The sequence below is a fragment of the Lethenteron reissneri genome, chromosome 38, assembly GCF_015708825.2.
Source record: "Lethenteron reissneri isolate LAM-NWPU_2019-01 chromosome 38, ASM1570882v1, whole genome shotgun sequence".
In the NCBI taxonomy this organism is placed as follows: Eukaryota; Metazoa; Chordata; class Hyperoartia; order Petromyzontiformes; family Petromyzontidae; genus Lethenteron; species Lethenteron reissneri.
The window spans coordinates 5,040,827-5,054,307 of NC_083816.1; the positions used below are offsets into that span (position 1 = coordinate 5,040,827).

At 60.9% G+C, this 13,481-nt stretch overlaps 1 protein-coding gene across 1 annotated transcript in view; it reads left to right on the forward strand.

The window, feature by feature from the left end:
- The window catches only part of LOC133351740 (voltage-dependent L-type calcium channel subunit alpha-1D-like), a 104,319-nt gene that overhangs the window by 54,769 nt on the left and 36,069 nt on the right, over positions 1-13,481 (forward strand). The window contains 10 exon segments of the mRNA XM_061567207.1: positions 6-152; positions 1,455-1,656; positions 4,985-5,143; positions 6,077-6,187; positions 7,886-7,969; positions 8,430-8,558; positions 9,035-9,100; positions 11,971-12,062; positions 12,437-12,596; positions 13,056-13,183. Of these exon segments, the coding sequence (XP_061423191.1) occupies positions 6-152; positions 1,455-1,656; positions 4,985-5,143; positions 6,077-6,187; positions 7,886-7,969; positions 8,430-8,558; positions 9,035-9,100; positions 11,971-12,062; positions 12,437-12,596; positions 13,056-13,183 (1,278 nt within the window).

The following is a 13,481-nucleotide window of genomic DNA, read 5'->3' on the forward strand; positions in this document are numbered from 1 at the left end:
GACAGGGGCCTGTTCATCTCGTACAAGGAGGGAAACCTGGACTACCCGGAGGTGCGCGAGCGCATCTGGTACAAGAACGACTTCAACTTCGACAACGTGATGGCCGGCATGATGACCCTCTTCACCGTGTCCACCTTCGAGGGCTGGCCGCAGTGCGTCCGCGTCGCGGCTCCACCACGGGGGGCGGGGGGGGGGGGGTGGTCGTACAGGGAGACGAGGATATGGGGAGAGAGAGGGATAGGGAGATGGGGAGACGGGGAGACAGGGAGAAAGGGGGGGAGACGACGGGGAGATGGGGACAGAGAGGGAGACGGGGAGATGGGGAGAGAGAGGGATAGGGAGATGGGGAGACGGGAGACAGGGAGAAGAGTCAGGGAGACAGGGAGAGAGGGGGGAGACGACGGGGAGATGGGGACAGAGAGGGAGACGGGCAGATGGGGAGAGAGAGGGATAGGGAGATGGGGAGACGGGGAGACAGGGAGAAAGGGGGGAGACGACGGGGAGATGGGGACAGAGAGGGAGACGGGGAGATGGGGAGAGAGAGGGATAGGGAGATGGGGAGACGGGGAGACAGCGAGAAAGGGTCAGGGAGACAGAGAGAGAGGGGGGAGACGACGGGGAGATGGGGACAGAGAGGGAGACGGGGAGATGGGGAGAGAGAGGGATAGGGAGATGGGGAGACGGGAGACAGGGAGAAAGAGTCAGGGAGACAGGGAGAGAGGGGGGAGACGACGGGGAGATGGGGACAGAGAGGGAGACGGGGAGATGGGGAGAGAGAGGGATAGGGAGATGGGGAGACGGGGAGACAGGGAGAAAGGGGGGAGACGACGGGGAGATGGGGACAGAGAGGGAGACGGGGAGATGGGGAGAGAGAGGGATAGGGAGATGGGGAGACGGGGAGACAGGGAGAAAGGGGGGAGACGACGGGGAGATGGGGACAGAGAGGGAGACGGGGAGATGGGGAGAGAGAGGGATAGGGAGATGGGGAGACGGGAGACAGGGAGAAAGGGTCAGGGAGACAGGGAGAGAGGGGGGAGACGACGGGGAGATGGGGACAGAGAGGGAGACGGGGAGATGGGGAGAGGCAGGGATAGGGAGATGGGTAGACGGGGAGACAGGGAGAAAGGGTCAGGGAGACAGGGAGAGATGGAAATTGGCGAGAGAGGGGGATGGGGAGAGAGGGCCAGGGAGGCAGTAACAGGGAAACAGGGACAGGAGGGGATGAGAAAACGGGGGTTCTGCCAATTAGGAGTGAAATGATTGAGATGAGATGTGAGAGCCGAGAGGTTGTGAGATGCCGGGGTATTGAAGCCCCCAATAAATGCGAATCTTATCCCTGGTGAAGCCAGGTCCAAGATCTGCTGCTATTGGTGGTGTAATTCCATGGCCTGCCGTTCCCCACCTCTCCACTGACCGGCACCCCCACTCCCCTCTCCTGCCCCGACCGCTCGCAGGTTCTTGTACCGAGCCATCGACTCGAGCAAGGAGGACATTGGCCCCATCTACAACAACCGCGTGGAGATGTCCGTCTTCTTCATTATCTACATCATCATCATCGCCTTCTTCATGATGAACATCTTCGTGGGCTTCGTCATCGTCACCTTCCAGGACCAGGGCGAGAAGGAGTACCGCAACTGCGAGCTCGACAAGAACCAGGTGTGTGTTCCCCCCCCCCCCCCTCTGCGTTTGAGCATGCGTCGAGATGTGTTCACTTTGCTTCACGTGGGTCCGGTGGCCCGGCGAGACTGGAGACGAACGGGGAGACTGGGGACAATGAAGGAGGGGGAGATTGAGAGACGGAGATGGTGGAGACAGTGACACGGAGACTGGAGGCTGGAGAGAGGGAGACTAAGCTAATTAACACGGATTCTTGTCTCCCACGTGTGCCCTGCGTCTGCCACCTGTGAGTCTCCGCTTGTGTCCCCGCCGTGTCCCCTCCGTGTCCCCGCTGTGTCCCCTCCGTGTCCCCTCCGTGTCCCCGCTGTGTCCCCTCCGTGTCCCCTCCGTGTCCCCGCTGTGTCCCCTCCGTGTCCCCGCTGTGTCCCCTCCGTGTCCCCTCCGTGTCCCCTCCGTGTCACCTCCGTGTCCTCTCCGTGTCCCCTCCGTGTCCTCTCCGTGTCCCCTCCGTGTCCCCGCTGTGTCCCCTCCGTGTCACCTCCGTGTCCCCTCCGTGTCACCTCCGTGTCCCCTCCGTGTCCTCTCCGTGTCCCCTCCGTGTCCTCTCCATGTCCCCTCCGTGTCCTCTCCGTGTCCCCGCTGTGTCCCCTCCGTATCCCCTCCGTGTCTCCTCCGTGTCCCCTCCGTGTCCCCGCTGTGTCCCCTCCGTGTCACCTCCGTGTCCCCTCCGTGTCCCCACGTGTCCCCACGTGTCCCCTCCGTGTCCTCTCCGTGTCCCCTCCGTGTCCCCTCCGTGTCCCCACGTGTCCCCTCCGTGTCTCCTCCGTGTCACCTCCGTGTCCCCTCCGTGTCCCCGCTGTGTCCCCTCCGTGTCACCTCCGTGTCCCCTCCGTGTCCCCTCCGTGTCCCCGCTGTGTCCCCTCCGTGTCCCCTCCGTGTCTCCTCCGTGTCCCCGCTGTGTCCCTTCCGTGTCACCTCCGTGTCTCCTCCGTGTCCCCGCTGTGTCCCCTCCGTGTCCCCTCCGTGTCTCCTCCGTGTCCCCGCTGTGTCCCCTCCGTGTCACCTCCGTGTCCCCTCCGTGTCCCCACGTGTCCCCACGTATCCCCTCCGTGTCCCCTCCGTGTCCCCTCCGTGTCCCCTCCGTGTCCCCACGTGTCCCCTCCGTGTCCCCTCCGTGTCTCCTCCGTGTCCCCTCCGTGTCCCCTCCGTGTCCCCGCTGTGTCCCCTCCGTGTCACCTCCGTGTCCCCTCCGTGTCCCCTCCGTGTCTCCTCCGTGTCCTCTCCGTGTCCCCTCCGTGTCCCCTCCGTGTCCTCTCCGTGTCCCCTCCGTGTCCCCTCCGTGTCTCCTCCGTGTCCCCTCCGTGTCCCCGCTGTGTCCCCGCTGTGTCCCCTCCGTGTCCCCTCCGTGTCTCCTCCGTGTCTCCTCCGTGTCCCCGCTGTGTCTCCTCCGTGTCCTCTCCGTGTCCCCTCCGTGTCCTCTCCGTGTCCCCTCCGTGTCCTCTCCGTGTCCTCTCCGTGTCCCCGCTGTGTCCCCTCCGTGTCCCCTCCGTGTCTCCTCCGTGTCCCCTCCGTGTCCCCGCTGTGTCCCCTCCGTGTCCCCTCCGTGTCTCCTCCGTGTCCCCGCTGTGTCCCCTCCGTGTCACCTCCGTGTCCCCTCCGTGTCCCCTCCGTGTCCCCGCTGTGTCCCCTCCGTGTCCCCTCCGTGTATCCTCCGTGTCCCCGCTGTGTCCCCTCCGTGTCCCCTCCGTGTCCCCTCCGTGTCTCCTCCGTGTCCCCCCCGTGTCCCCTCCGTGTCCCCTCCGTGTCCCCGCTGTGTCCCCTCCGTGTCCCCTCCGTGTCTCCTCCGTGTCCCCTCCGTGTCCCCTCCGTGTCCCCGCTGTGTCCCCTCCGTGTCCCCTCCGTGTCCCCTCCGTGTCCCCTCCGTGTCTCCTCCGTGTCCCCTCCGTGTCCCCTCCGTGTCTCCTCCGTGTCCCCTCCGTGTCCCCTCCGTGTCCCCGCCGTGTCCCCTCCGTGTCCCCTCCGTGTCCCCTCCGTGTCCCCACGTGTCCCCTCCGTGTCCCCTCCGTGTCCCCTCCGTGTCCCCTCCGTGTCTCCTCCGTGTCCCCTCCGTGTCCCCTCCGTGTCCCCTCCGTGTCCCCTCCGTGTCCCCTCCGTGTCCCCTCCGTGTCCCCACGTGTCCCCTCCGTGTCCCCTCCGTGTCCCCTCCGTGTCCCCTCCGTGTCTCCTCCGTGTCCCCGCTGTGTCCCCTCCGTGTCCCCTCCGTGTCCCCTCCGTGTCCCCTCCGTGTCCCCTCCGTGTCCTCTCCGTGTCACCTCCGTGTCCCCTCCGTGTCCTCTCCGTGTCTCCTCCGTGTCCCCTCCGTGTCCCCGCTGTGTCCCCTCCGTGTCCTCTCCGTGTCTCCTCCGTGTCCCCGCTGTGTCACCTCCGTGTCCCCGCTGTATCCCCTCCGTGTCCCCGCTGTGTCCCCTCCGTGTCCCCTCCGTGTCTCCTCCGTGTCCCCTCCGTGTCCCCGCTGTGTCCCCTCCATGTCACCTCCGTGTCCCCTCCGTGTCTCCTCCGTGTCCCCTCCGTGTCCCCTCCGTGTCCCCTCCGTGTCCCCTCCGTGTCCCCTCCGTGTCCCCTCCGTGTCTCCTCCGTGTCCCCTCCGTGTCCCCTCCGTGTCCCCTCCGTGTCCCCTCCGTGTCTCCTCCGTGTCCCCTCCGTGTCCCCGCTGTGTCCCCTCCGTGTCACCTCCGTGTCCCCTCCGTGTCCCCTCCGTGTCCCCTCCGTGTCCCCTCCGTGTCCCCACTGTGTCCCCTCCGTGTCCCCTCCGTGTCCCCTCCGTGTCCCCTCCGTGTCCCCTCCGTGTCTCCTCCGTGTCCCCTCTGTGTCCCCACTGTGTCCCCTCCGTGTCCTCTCCGTGTCCCCTCCGTGTCCCCTCCGTGTCCCCACTGTGTCCCCTCCGTGTCCCCTCCGTGTGTGTCCCCTCCGTGTCCCCTCCGTGTCCCCTCCGTGTCCCCGCTGTGTCCCCTCCGTGTCCCCTCCGTGTCCCCTCCGTGTCCCCACTGTGTCCCCTCCGTGTCCCCTCCATGTCCCCACTGTGTCCCCTCCGTGTCCCCTCCGTGTCCCCACTGTGTCCCCTCCGTGTCCCCTCCGTGTCTTTTCCGTGTCCCCTCCGTGTCCCCTCCGTGTCCCCGCTGTGTCCCCTCCGTGTCCCCTCCGTGTCCCCTCCGTGTCCCCTCCGTGTCCCCTCCGTGTCCCCGCTGTGTCCCCGCTGTGTCCCCGCGTGTCCCCTCCGTGTCCCCTCCGTGTCCCCTCCGTGTCCCCGCTGTGTCCCCGCTGTGTCCCCGCTGTGTCCCCACGTGTCCCCGCGTGTCCCCGTGTACAGAGGCAGTGCGTCGAGTACGCCATCAATGCGCGCCCGCTGCGGCGCTTCATCCCGCGCAACCCGTACCGCTACAACGTGTGGTACGTGGCCAACCACCCCGCCTTCGAGTACTCCATGTTCGCCCTCATCGTCGCCAACTCGCTCTGCCTCGGCATGCAGGTACTGTGCACGGGGCTCCGGGTACGCCTGGGGGTGGGGGGGTGTAGGTACGCGTGGGGGTGGGGGGCGTGTAGGTACGCGTGGGGGTGGTGTAGGTATGTGTGTGGGGGGGGATGTAGGTACGTGTGGGGGGGGTGTAGGTATGTGTGGGGGGGGGGTGTAGGTACGTGTGGGGGGGGTGTAGGTATGTGTGGGGGTGGGGGTGTAGGTATGTGTGTGGGGGGGGTGTAGGTACGTGTGGGGGGGGTGTAGGTATGTGTGGGGGGGTGTAGGTACGTGTGGGGGGGTGTAGGTACGTGTGGGGGGGGTGTAGGTATGTGTGGGGGGGGGGTGTAGGTATGTGTGGGGGGGGGGTGTAGGTATGTGTGGGGGTGTAGGTATGTGTGGGGGTGGGGGTGTAGGTACGTGTGGGGTGGGGGTGTGTAGGTACGCGTGGGGGTGGGGGGTGTAGGTACGTGTGGGGGTGGGGGGTGTAGGTACGTGTGGGGGGGGGGTGTAGGTACGTGTGGGGGTGTGTAGGTACGTGTGGGGGGAGGGGTGGGGGGGTGAAGGTAGCGTGGGGGTGGGGGGGTGTAGGTACTCACGGGGGAAGCGGGGCATACAGTAGAGAGGACATATTTATAAAAGATAAAGGCGCAGCCTTGCAACGTCCCGCTCGCGCCACTGCCAGCAGAAGCGCCTCCACGAGAGGGAGCTCTGGAACGCTTCCTCGAGTGGAGGGTATTCGGCCTGAAGTGTTGACACGAGCCAGAACGTTTGGGAGTAACCCACAGTCTACCCCACCACAGATGACTTGCTGAACAACTAACTAAGCTGGGTGTACAGAGGCCACGGGGGGGGGGGGGGGGTGGAATTGAAGAAACTTTCCCCTGACGGGAGAGCAGACCGGCGAACCTCCGGGTCGCTAACCATTGCACCCGCCCCTCCCCGCAGCACTACGGCCAGTCGGAGGAGTTCAGCCACGTGATGGACGTCCTCAATCTCATCTTCACGTTCCTCTTCACCGGAGAGATGATTGTCAAGATCATCGCCTACAAGCCCCGGGTGAGGGCGCGCGCGAACCTTCGCGCTGCCGGACCGACTGTTTTGTCCCGTCCACACACTGTGCTCCACCACTACGCTGCAGGTCACAACGGCACACTCGCTCACTCACTCGAAGGCAAAGATCCCCCGTATAGCCTCATCAGACTGTTGGGGCAAGTGCCGTTAGCAAGTATCAGCTGTGAAGGCCGTCGCAGCGCACGTGGTGGTGGGTGGCCAGACCACGCCCGACCGCCTTTGTCTGCCCGGCGGTGATGTTTTTACACACCGCACCAGGTACTAATTTCAAGTGAACCTGGGGGAGGCCCAGGACCGGTTCAGATAATCGTCACTGGTGTTGGCCGTGAGCGGAAATCGAACCCGGTTCGCCGGATTCGTAGTGCAGCGTGCTAACCATTGAACTACCGCTACTCACACCCATTCACTCACCCACTCACTCACCCACTCACTCACCCACTCACTCACTCACTCACCCACTCACTCACCCACTCACTCACCCACTCACTCACCCACTCACTCACCCACTCACTCAGCCACCGACTCACTCACCCACTCAAACACCCACTCACTCACCCACTCAAACACCCACTCACTCACCCACTCACTCACCCACCCACTCACTCAACCACTCACTCACCCACTCACTCACACACTCACTCACCCACTCACTCACCCACCCGCTCACTCACCCACTCACTCACTCACTCACCCACTCACCCACTCACCCACTCAAACACCCACTCACTCACCCACTCACACACCCACTCACTCACCCACTCACTCACCCACCCACTCACTCAGCCACTCACTCACCCACTCACTCACCCACTCACTCACCCACTCACTCACTCACTCACCCACTCACTCACCCACTCACTCACCCACTCACTCACCCACTCACTCACCTACTCACTCACCCACTCACTCAGCCACCCACTCACTCACCCACTCACTCACCCACTCACTCACCCACTCACTCACCCACCCACTCACTCAACCACTCACTCACCCACTCACTCACCCACTCACTCACCCACTCACTCACCCACCCGCTCACTCACCCACTCACTCACTCACCCACTCACCCATTCACCCACTCAAACACCCACTCACTCACCCACTCAAACACCCACTCACTCACCCACTCACTCACCCACCCACTCACTCAACCACTCACTCACCCACTCACTCACCCACTCACTCACCCACTCACTCACTCACCCACTCACTCACCCACTCACTCACCACACTGCAGGTCACAACGCTTCTTTTTCGGCTTCTTCCCTCGCACTGTTCCACATTGGAATTCCCTCCCATCGTCTCGATATCCTAACCTTGCTCAATTCAAGAAACTTGTGAACTCTTATCTCCTCTTTCAGGAATGCTGTTTATTGCCGGCTGCTTGGCATATTGTTTTTTTTTTGGGCCTGTGCTCAGCAACCGTGATTAGCACAATATCACTCACCGTGATTTGACATCTGTGAACAACTCACGCTGAATTCTCCCGATCTAGTCACAGCTCAGAAGCTAAGCAGCCATGAGCCTGGCTCATACTTGGATGGGTGGCCACCAGGGTTTGCCGGGTGATGCAAGTTGTGGTGGACAGGAAATTGAAGCGCTGAGTGTCACCCCCTTGGCGTGTACGCATTGGTGGGTCGTCTCCCCGTTATCTCACCGTCGTTGTCTCGTGCTGCCACCCAGGGCTACTTCACCGACCCCTGGAACGTGTTTGACTTCCTGATCGTCGTCGGCAGCATCGTCGACGTCCTGCTCAGCAAACTCGACGTGAGCGATCGCGCTCCACTCGCCACACGTGCCACACACCACGCATGCCACACACCATACGTGCCACACACCATGCAAGCTACGCACCACACTTGGCACACACCACGCACGCCACGCATGCCACGTGCCACACACCACACGTGCCACACCACGCACGCCACTCATGCCACGTGCCACACACCATGTACGCCACACATGCCACATGCCACACACCACACACCACACTCTAGACAATTGATGTGCTATGCAGAAGGACCATTACACGAAATGCCATGCAGTGTTATTGACACAGATCGTGTTGAATTTGTATTTGGTAATTGTGCCTGTGAACCACTGGCAAAGCAGCAGCAGCAGCATCATCGTCACATAATTAATGTCAAGTTATTGAACTGTGATCTGTTGACCCCACGCCGATGTGTCGATGACCCCCACCGTGACCCACGATCTGCGACCCCGGCAGACGTCAGAGGGCTCGTCGCGGATCTCCATCACGTTCTTCCGTCTCTTCCGCGTCATGCGCCTCGTCAAACTTCTGGCGCGAGGAGAAGGCCTCCGCATCCTCCTCTGGACCTTCATCAAGTCCTTCCAGGTCAGGGGTCGCGAGCGATGGGCGTGGTGGCAGCGATGTTGCGAGTGGCTCTCAGCAATTTTGTTAAATGGCCGTCACTGTCTTCTTGTTTTTTTCGGTAAAGTCACGTAGAAGGGAAATAATAAAATAATAAAAAGAAAACATAATAAAATCATTCTCACGACGTTTCGGCCACAACGCAAGCAGCCGTCCTCAGGTGAAGAACAGGTCTGTCGGAAAGACAGCGTCTGAATGAACACCACCAAGCTTGGCAGCGTATATTTAGAATTGTATTTTATTATGTTTTATTTTTATTATTTTATTATTTCCCTTCTACGTGACTTTCCCGAAAGAACCAAGAAGATGAATCCTTGCAGTCACGAAAGCTTTAAATCGAAATTTCGCCGTCACTGTGTTTGAATCTCCGTCGTCGTTGCTGCTCAGCGTTGTCGTCGGTGTCGTTGTGACAGTCGAGGTGAATCCTGTCGTCCCCGCAGGCCCTGCCATACGTGGCTCTGCTCATCGTCATGCTCTTCTTCATCTACGCCGTCATCGGCATGCAGGCGAGCGCCGAACCATGCACCCTACCCGAGTACCCACCAGCCAATCGACCCCACATACTCCATCCAACCCGGTCTGCCCCCAACTCCAGGCACCCTCCCTAAACAGCTGCCCTGCCTACTTTAGACCACCCGATCCACCTTCGCTACGGCACCTCACCTACCCACCCCACTTACCGCACTTACCCTTCTCGACCCCATTCCACTGCCCCATACCCCACCTTATTTAACCACAACAACCCCGCCACACCTTACCCAGGCCATCTACTCATACCGGGTCCAAATAATCTGCCCTGTCCCATCACTCCACACATCACAAATACCCTACCCAACCACACGTACCCAACTCCACTTCGCTTCCCACACCCTGCCCTTCCTTTCCAATTTTTTTTGTCTTTGCGTGCGTGTGGTGTGTGTGCGTGTGGTGTGTGTGCGTGTGGTGTGTGTGCGTGTGGTGTGTGTGCGTGTGGTGTGTGTGCGTGTGGTGTGTGTGCGTGTGGTGTGTGTGCGTGTGGTGTTTGTGCGTGTGGTGTGTGTGCGTGTGGTGTGTGTGCGTGTGGTGTGTGTGCGTGTGGTGTGTGTGCGTGTGGTGTGTGTGGTGTGTGTGCGTGTGGTGTGTGTGCGTGTGGTGTGTGTGCGTGTGGTGTGTGTGCGTGTGGTGTGTGTGCGTGTGGTGTGTGTGCGTGTGGTGTGTGTGCGTGTGGTGTGTGTGCGTGTGGTGTGTGTGCGTGTGGTGTGTGTGCCTGTGGTGTGTGTGCGTGTGGTGTGTGTGTGCGTGTGGTGTGTGTGGTGCGTGTGGTGTGTGTGCGTGTGGTGTGTGTGCGTGTGTGTGTGTGTGCGTGTGGTGTGTGTGCGTGTGGTGTGTGTGCGTGTGGTGTGTGTGCGTGTGGTGTGTGTGCGTGTGGTGTGTGTGCGTGTGGTGTGTGTGCGTGTGGTGTGTGTGCGTGTGGTGTGTGTGCGTGTGGTGTGTGTGCGTGTGGTGTGTGTGCGTGTGGTGTGTGTGCGTGTGGTGTGTGTGCGTGTGGTGTGTGTGCGTGTGGTGTGTGTGCGTGTGTGTGTGTGTGCGTGTGGTGTGTGTGCGTGTGGTGTGTGTGCGTGTGGTGTGTGTGCGTGTGGTGTGTGTGCGTGTGGTGTGTGTGCGTGTGGTGTGTGTGCGTGTGGTGTGTGTGCGTGTGGTGTGTGTGCGTGTGGTGTGTGTGCGTGTGGTGTGTGTGCGTGTGGTGTGTGTGCGTGTGGTGTGTGTGCGTGTGGTGTGTGTGCGTGTGGTGTGTGTGCGTGTGGTGTGTGTGCGTGTGGTGTGTGTGCGTGTGGTGTGTGTGCGTGTGGTGTGTGTGCGTGTGGTGTGTGTGCGTGTGGTGTGTGTGCGTGTGGTGTGTGTGCGTGTGGTGTGTGTGCGTGTGTGTGTGTGCGTGTGGTGTGTGTGCGTGTGGTGTGTGTGCGTGTGGTGTGTGTGCGTGTGGTGTGTGTGCGTGTGGTGTGTGTGCGTGTGGTGTGTGTGCGTGTGGTGTGTGTGCGTGTGGTGTGTGTGCGTGTGGTGTGTGTGCGTGTGGTGTGTGTGCGTGTGGTGTGTGTGCGTGTGGTGTGTGTGCGTGTGGTGTGTGTGCGTGTGGTGTGTGTGCGTGTGGTGTGTGTGCGTGTGGTGTGTGTGCGTGTGGTGTGTGTGCGTGTGGTGTGTGTGCGTGTGGTGTGTGTGCGTGTGGTGTGTGTGCGTGTGGTGTGTGTGCGTGTGGTGTGTGTGCGTGTGGTGTGTGTGCGTGTGGTGTGTGTGCGTGTGGTGTGTGTGCGTGTGGTGTGTGTGCGTGTGGTGTGTGTGCGTGTGGTGTGTGTGCGTGTGGTGTGTGTGCGTGTGGTGTGTGTGCGTGTGGTGTGTGTGCGTGTGGTGTGTGTGCGTGTGGTGTGTGTGCGTGTGGTGTGTGTGCGTGTGGTGTGTGTGCGTGTGGTGTGTGTGCGTGTGGTGTGTGTGCGTGTGGTGTGTGTGCGTGTGGTGTGTGTGCGTGTGGTGTGTGTGCGTGTGTGTGCGTGTGGTGTGTGTGCGTGTGGTGTGTGTGCGTGTGGTGTGTGTGCGTGTGGTGTGTGTGCGTGTGGTGTGTGTGCGTGTGGTGTGTGTGCGTGTGGTGTGTGTGCGTGTGGTGTGTGTGCGTGTGGTGTGTGTGCGTGTGGTGTGTGTGCGTGTGGTGTGTGTGCGTGTGGTGTGTGTGCGTGTGGTGTGGTGCGTGTGGTGTGTGTGCGTGTGGTGTGTGTGCGTGTGGTGTGTGTGCGTGTGGTGTGTGTGCGTGTGGTGTGTGTGCGTGTGGTGTGTGTGCGTGTGGTGTGTGTGCGTGTGGTGTGTGTGCGTGTGGTGTGTGTGCGTGTGGTGTGTGTGCGTGTGGTGTGTGTGCGTGTGGTGTGTGTGCGTGTGGTGTGTGTGCGTGTGGTGTGTGTGCGTGTGGTGTGTGTGCGTGTGGTGTGTGTGCGTGTGGTGTGTGTGTGGTGTGTGTGCGTGTGGTGTGTGCGTGTGGTGTGTGTGCGTGTGGTGTGTGTGCGTGTGGTGTGTGTGCGTGTGGTGTGTGTGCGTGTGGTGTGTGTGCGTGTGGTGTGTGTGCGTGTGGTGTGTGTGCGTGTGGTGTGTGTGCGTGTGGTGTGTGTGCGTGTGGTGTGTGTGCGTGTGGTGTGTGTGCGTGTGGTGTGTGTGCGTGTGGTGTGTGTGCGTGTGGTGTGTGTGCGTGTGGTGTGTGTGCGTGTGGTGTGTGTGCGTGTGGTGTGTGTGCGTGTGGTGTGTGTGCGTGTGGTGTGTGTGCGTGTGGTGTGTGTGCGTGTGGTGTTTGTGCGTGTGGTGTGTGCATGCACGTGTATGTGCGTGTGAACCTCACCGACGGCCGCTGTGCGTCATGCAGATGTTTGGCAAGATCGCGCTGCAGGACGGGGCGGAGGTCAACCGCAACAACAACTTCCAGACGTTCCCACAAGCCGTGCTCGTCCTGTTCAGGTGGCGGTTACCCCCAGCCACCTCTACTCACACTCGCTCGCTCGCTCCTGCCCATCTCGACTCACTCCCCGCTACATCTGACTCACAATCACTCACCGTCACTCAACCTTAGGCACCTCATGTCACCCGCAGTCATACCCAGTCGTACTCGGCAATGTGTACATGTACACCAGTGTGCCTGTCGGCCTAGCTATCCCATGTACCCATGTGCCTGTGTACCTGTGTACCTATCTTCTTGTGTGAATGCGTGCCAGTGTGCCATGTGTCTGTACAATCATGTACCTGTGTACCTGTGGGTGTGTACTGATGTATCCGTACACCCGTATGCCCATGCACCCGTATATCCACATGCACCCATGTGCCCGCACTCCCAGGTGTGCGACGGGCGAGCGCTGGCACGAGATCATGCTGGCCTGCATGCCGGGGAAGCGCTGCGACGAGAAGTCGGACTACAGCCCTGGCGAGGAGTTCACGTGCGGCAGCAACTTCGCCATCTTCTACTTCATCAGCTTCTACATGCTGTGCGCCTTCCTGGTGAGCGACCCGCGCACAGTCGCGGCGGCGGTGGATTGTGTCAACCACCGGGGTGACGAGACACCGGTACCAGCAGTGGCACCAGCAAACCGGCTGACATGACGCAGATGTCAACGGACAGCCAATACCAAAGTGCCACAACCACCACCATCACCGCCATCATTACCACCACTGCCACTATCACCCCCATCACAACCACTGCCGCCTATGCCATTGCCAACATCACCACCACCGTCGCCCCCATCACCACCACTATCACTGCCGCCTATGCCATCGGCACCAGTATCACCCTCATCACCACCAACTTCACACCTTCCACCATCATCAACCCTATTACCACCCCCATAATTACCACCACCATCACCACCACCACCACCGCTATCATCATCATCATTATGAAATGTTTGTGATGCACAACTGTAGTGTTGACTCACGCAATCTCCTCCCCATCCTCCTAAGATCATCAACCTCTTCGTGGCCGTCATCATGGACAACTTTGACTACCTGACGCGGGATTGGTCCATCCTGGGCCCTCACCACCTCGACGAGTTCAAGAGGATCTGGGCCGAGTACGACCCCGATGCCAAGTGAGGACCCCCCCAAAGGAAACCGCCCCCCCCCCTACCCCCACCCACCCCCACCAACGCAGAGATACGGGGGCCGCACTGGCGAGACGTTAACTACCTCGCCTGGTATGCAGGAGGTCGTAGGTTCGATCCCAACCCCGGTGCCTGCTGTATACAGGGTGCTTCAAATTTTTTTTAACACTTCCGAGAATTTGCAACAACACCACAAGAAATATGCATCTGGGCTCTGGAGACCACCTGGAGAAGATTCCAGACACGCGTTGACAATGAAGTGGAGACTCTTTGACTTTTTGAAGCT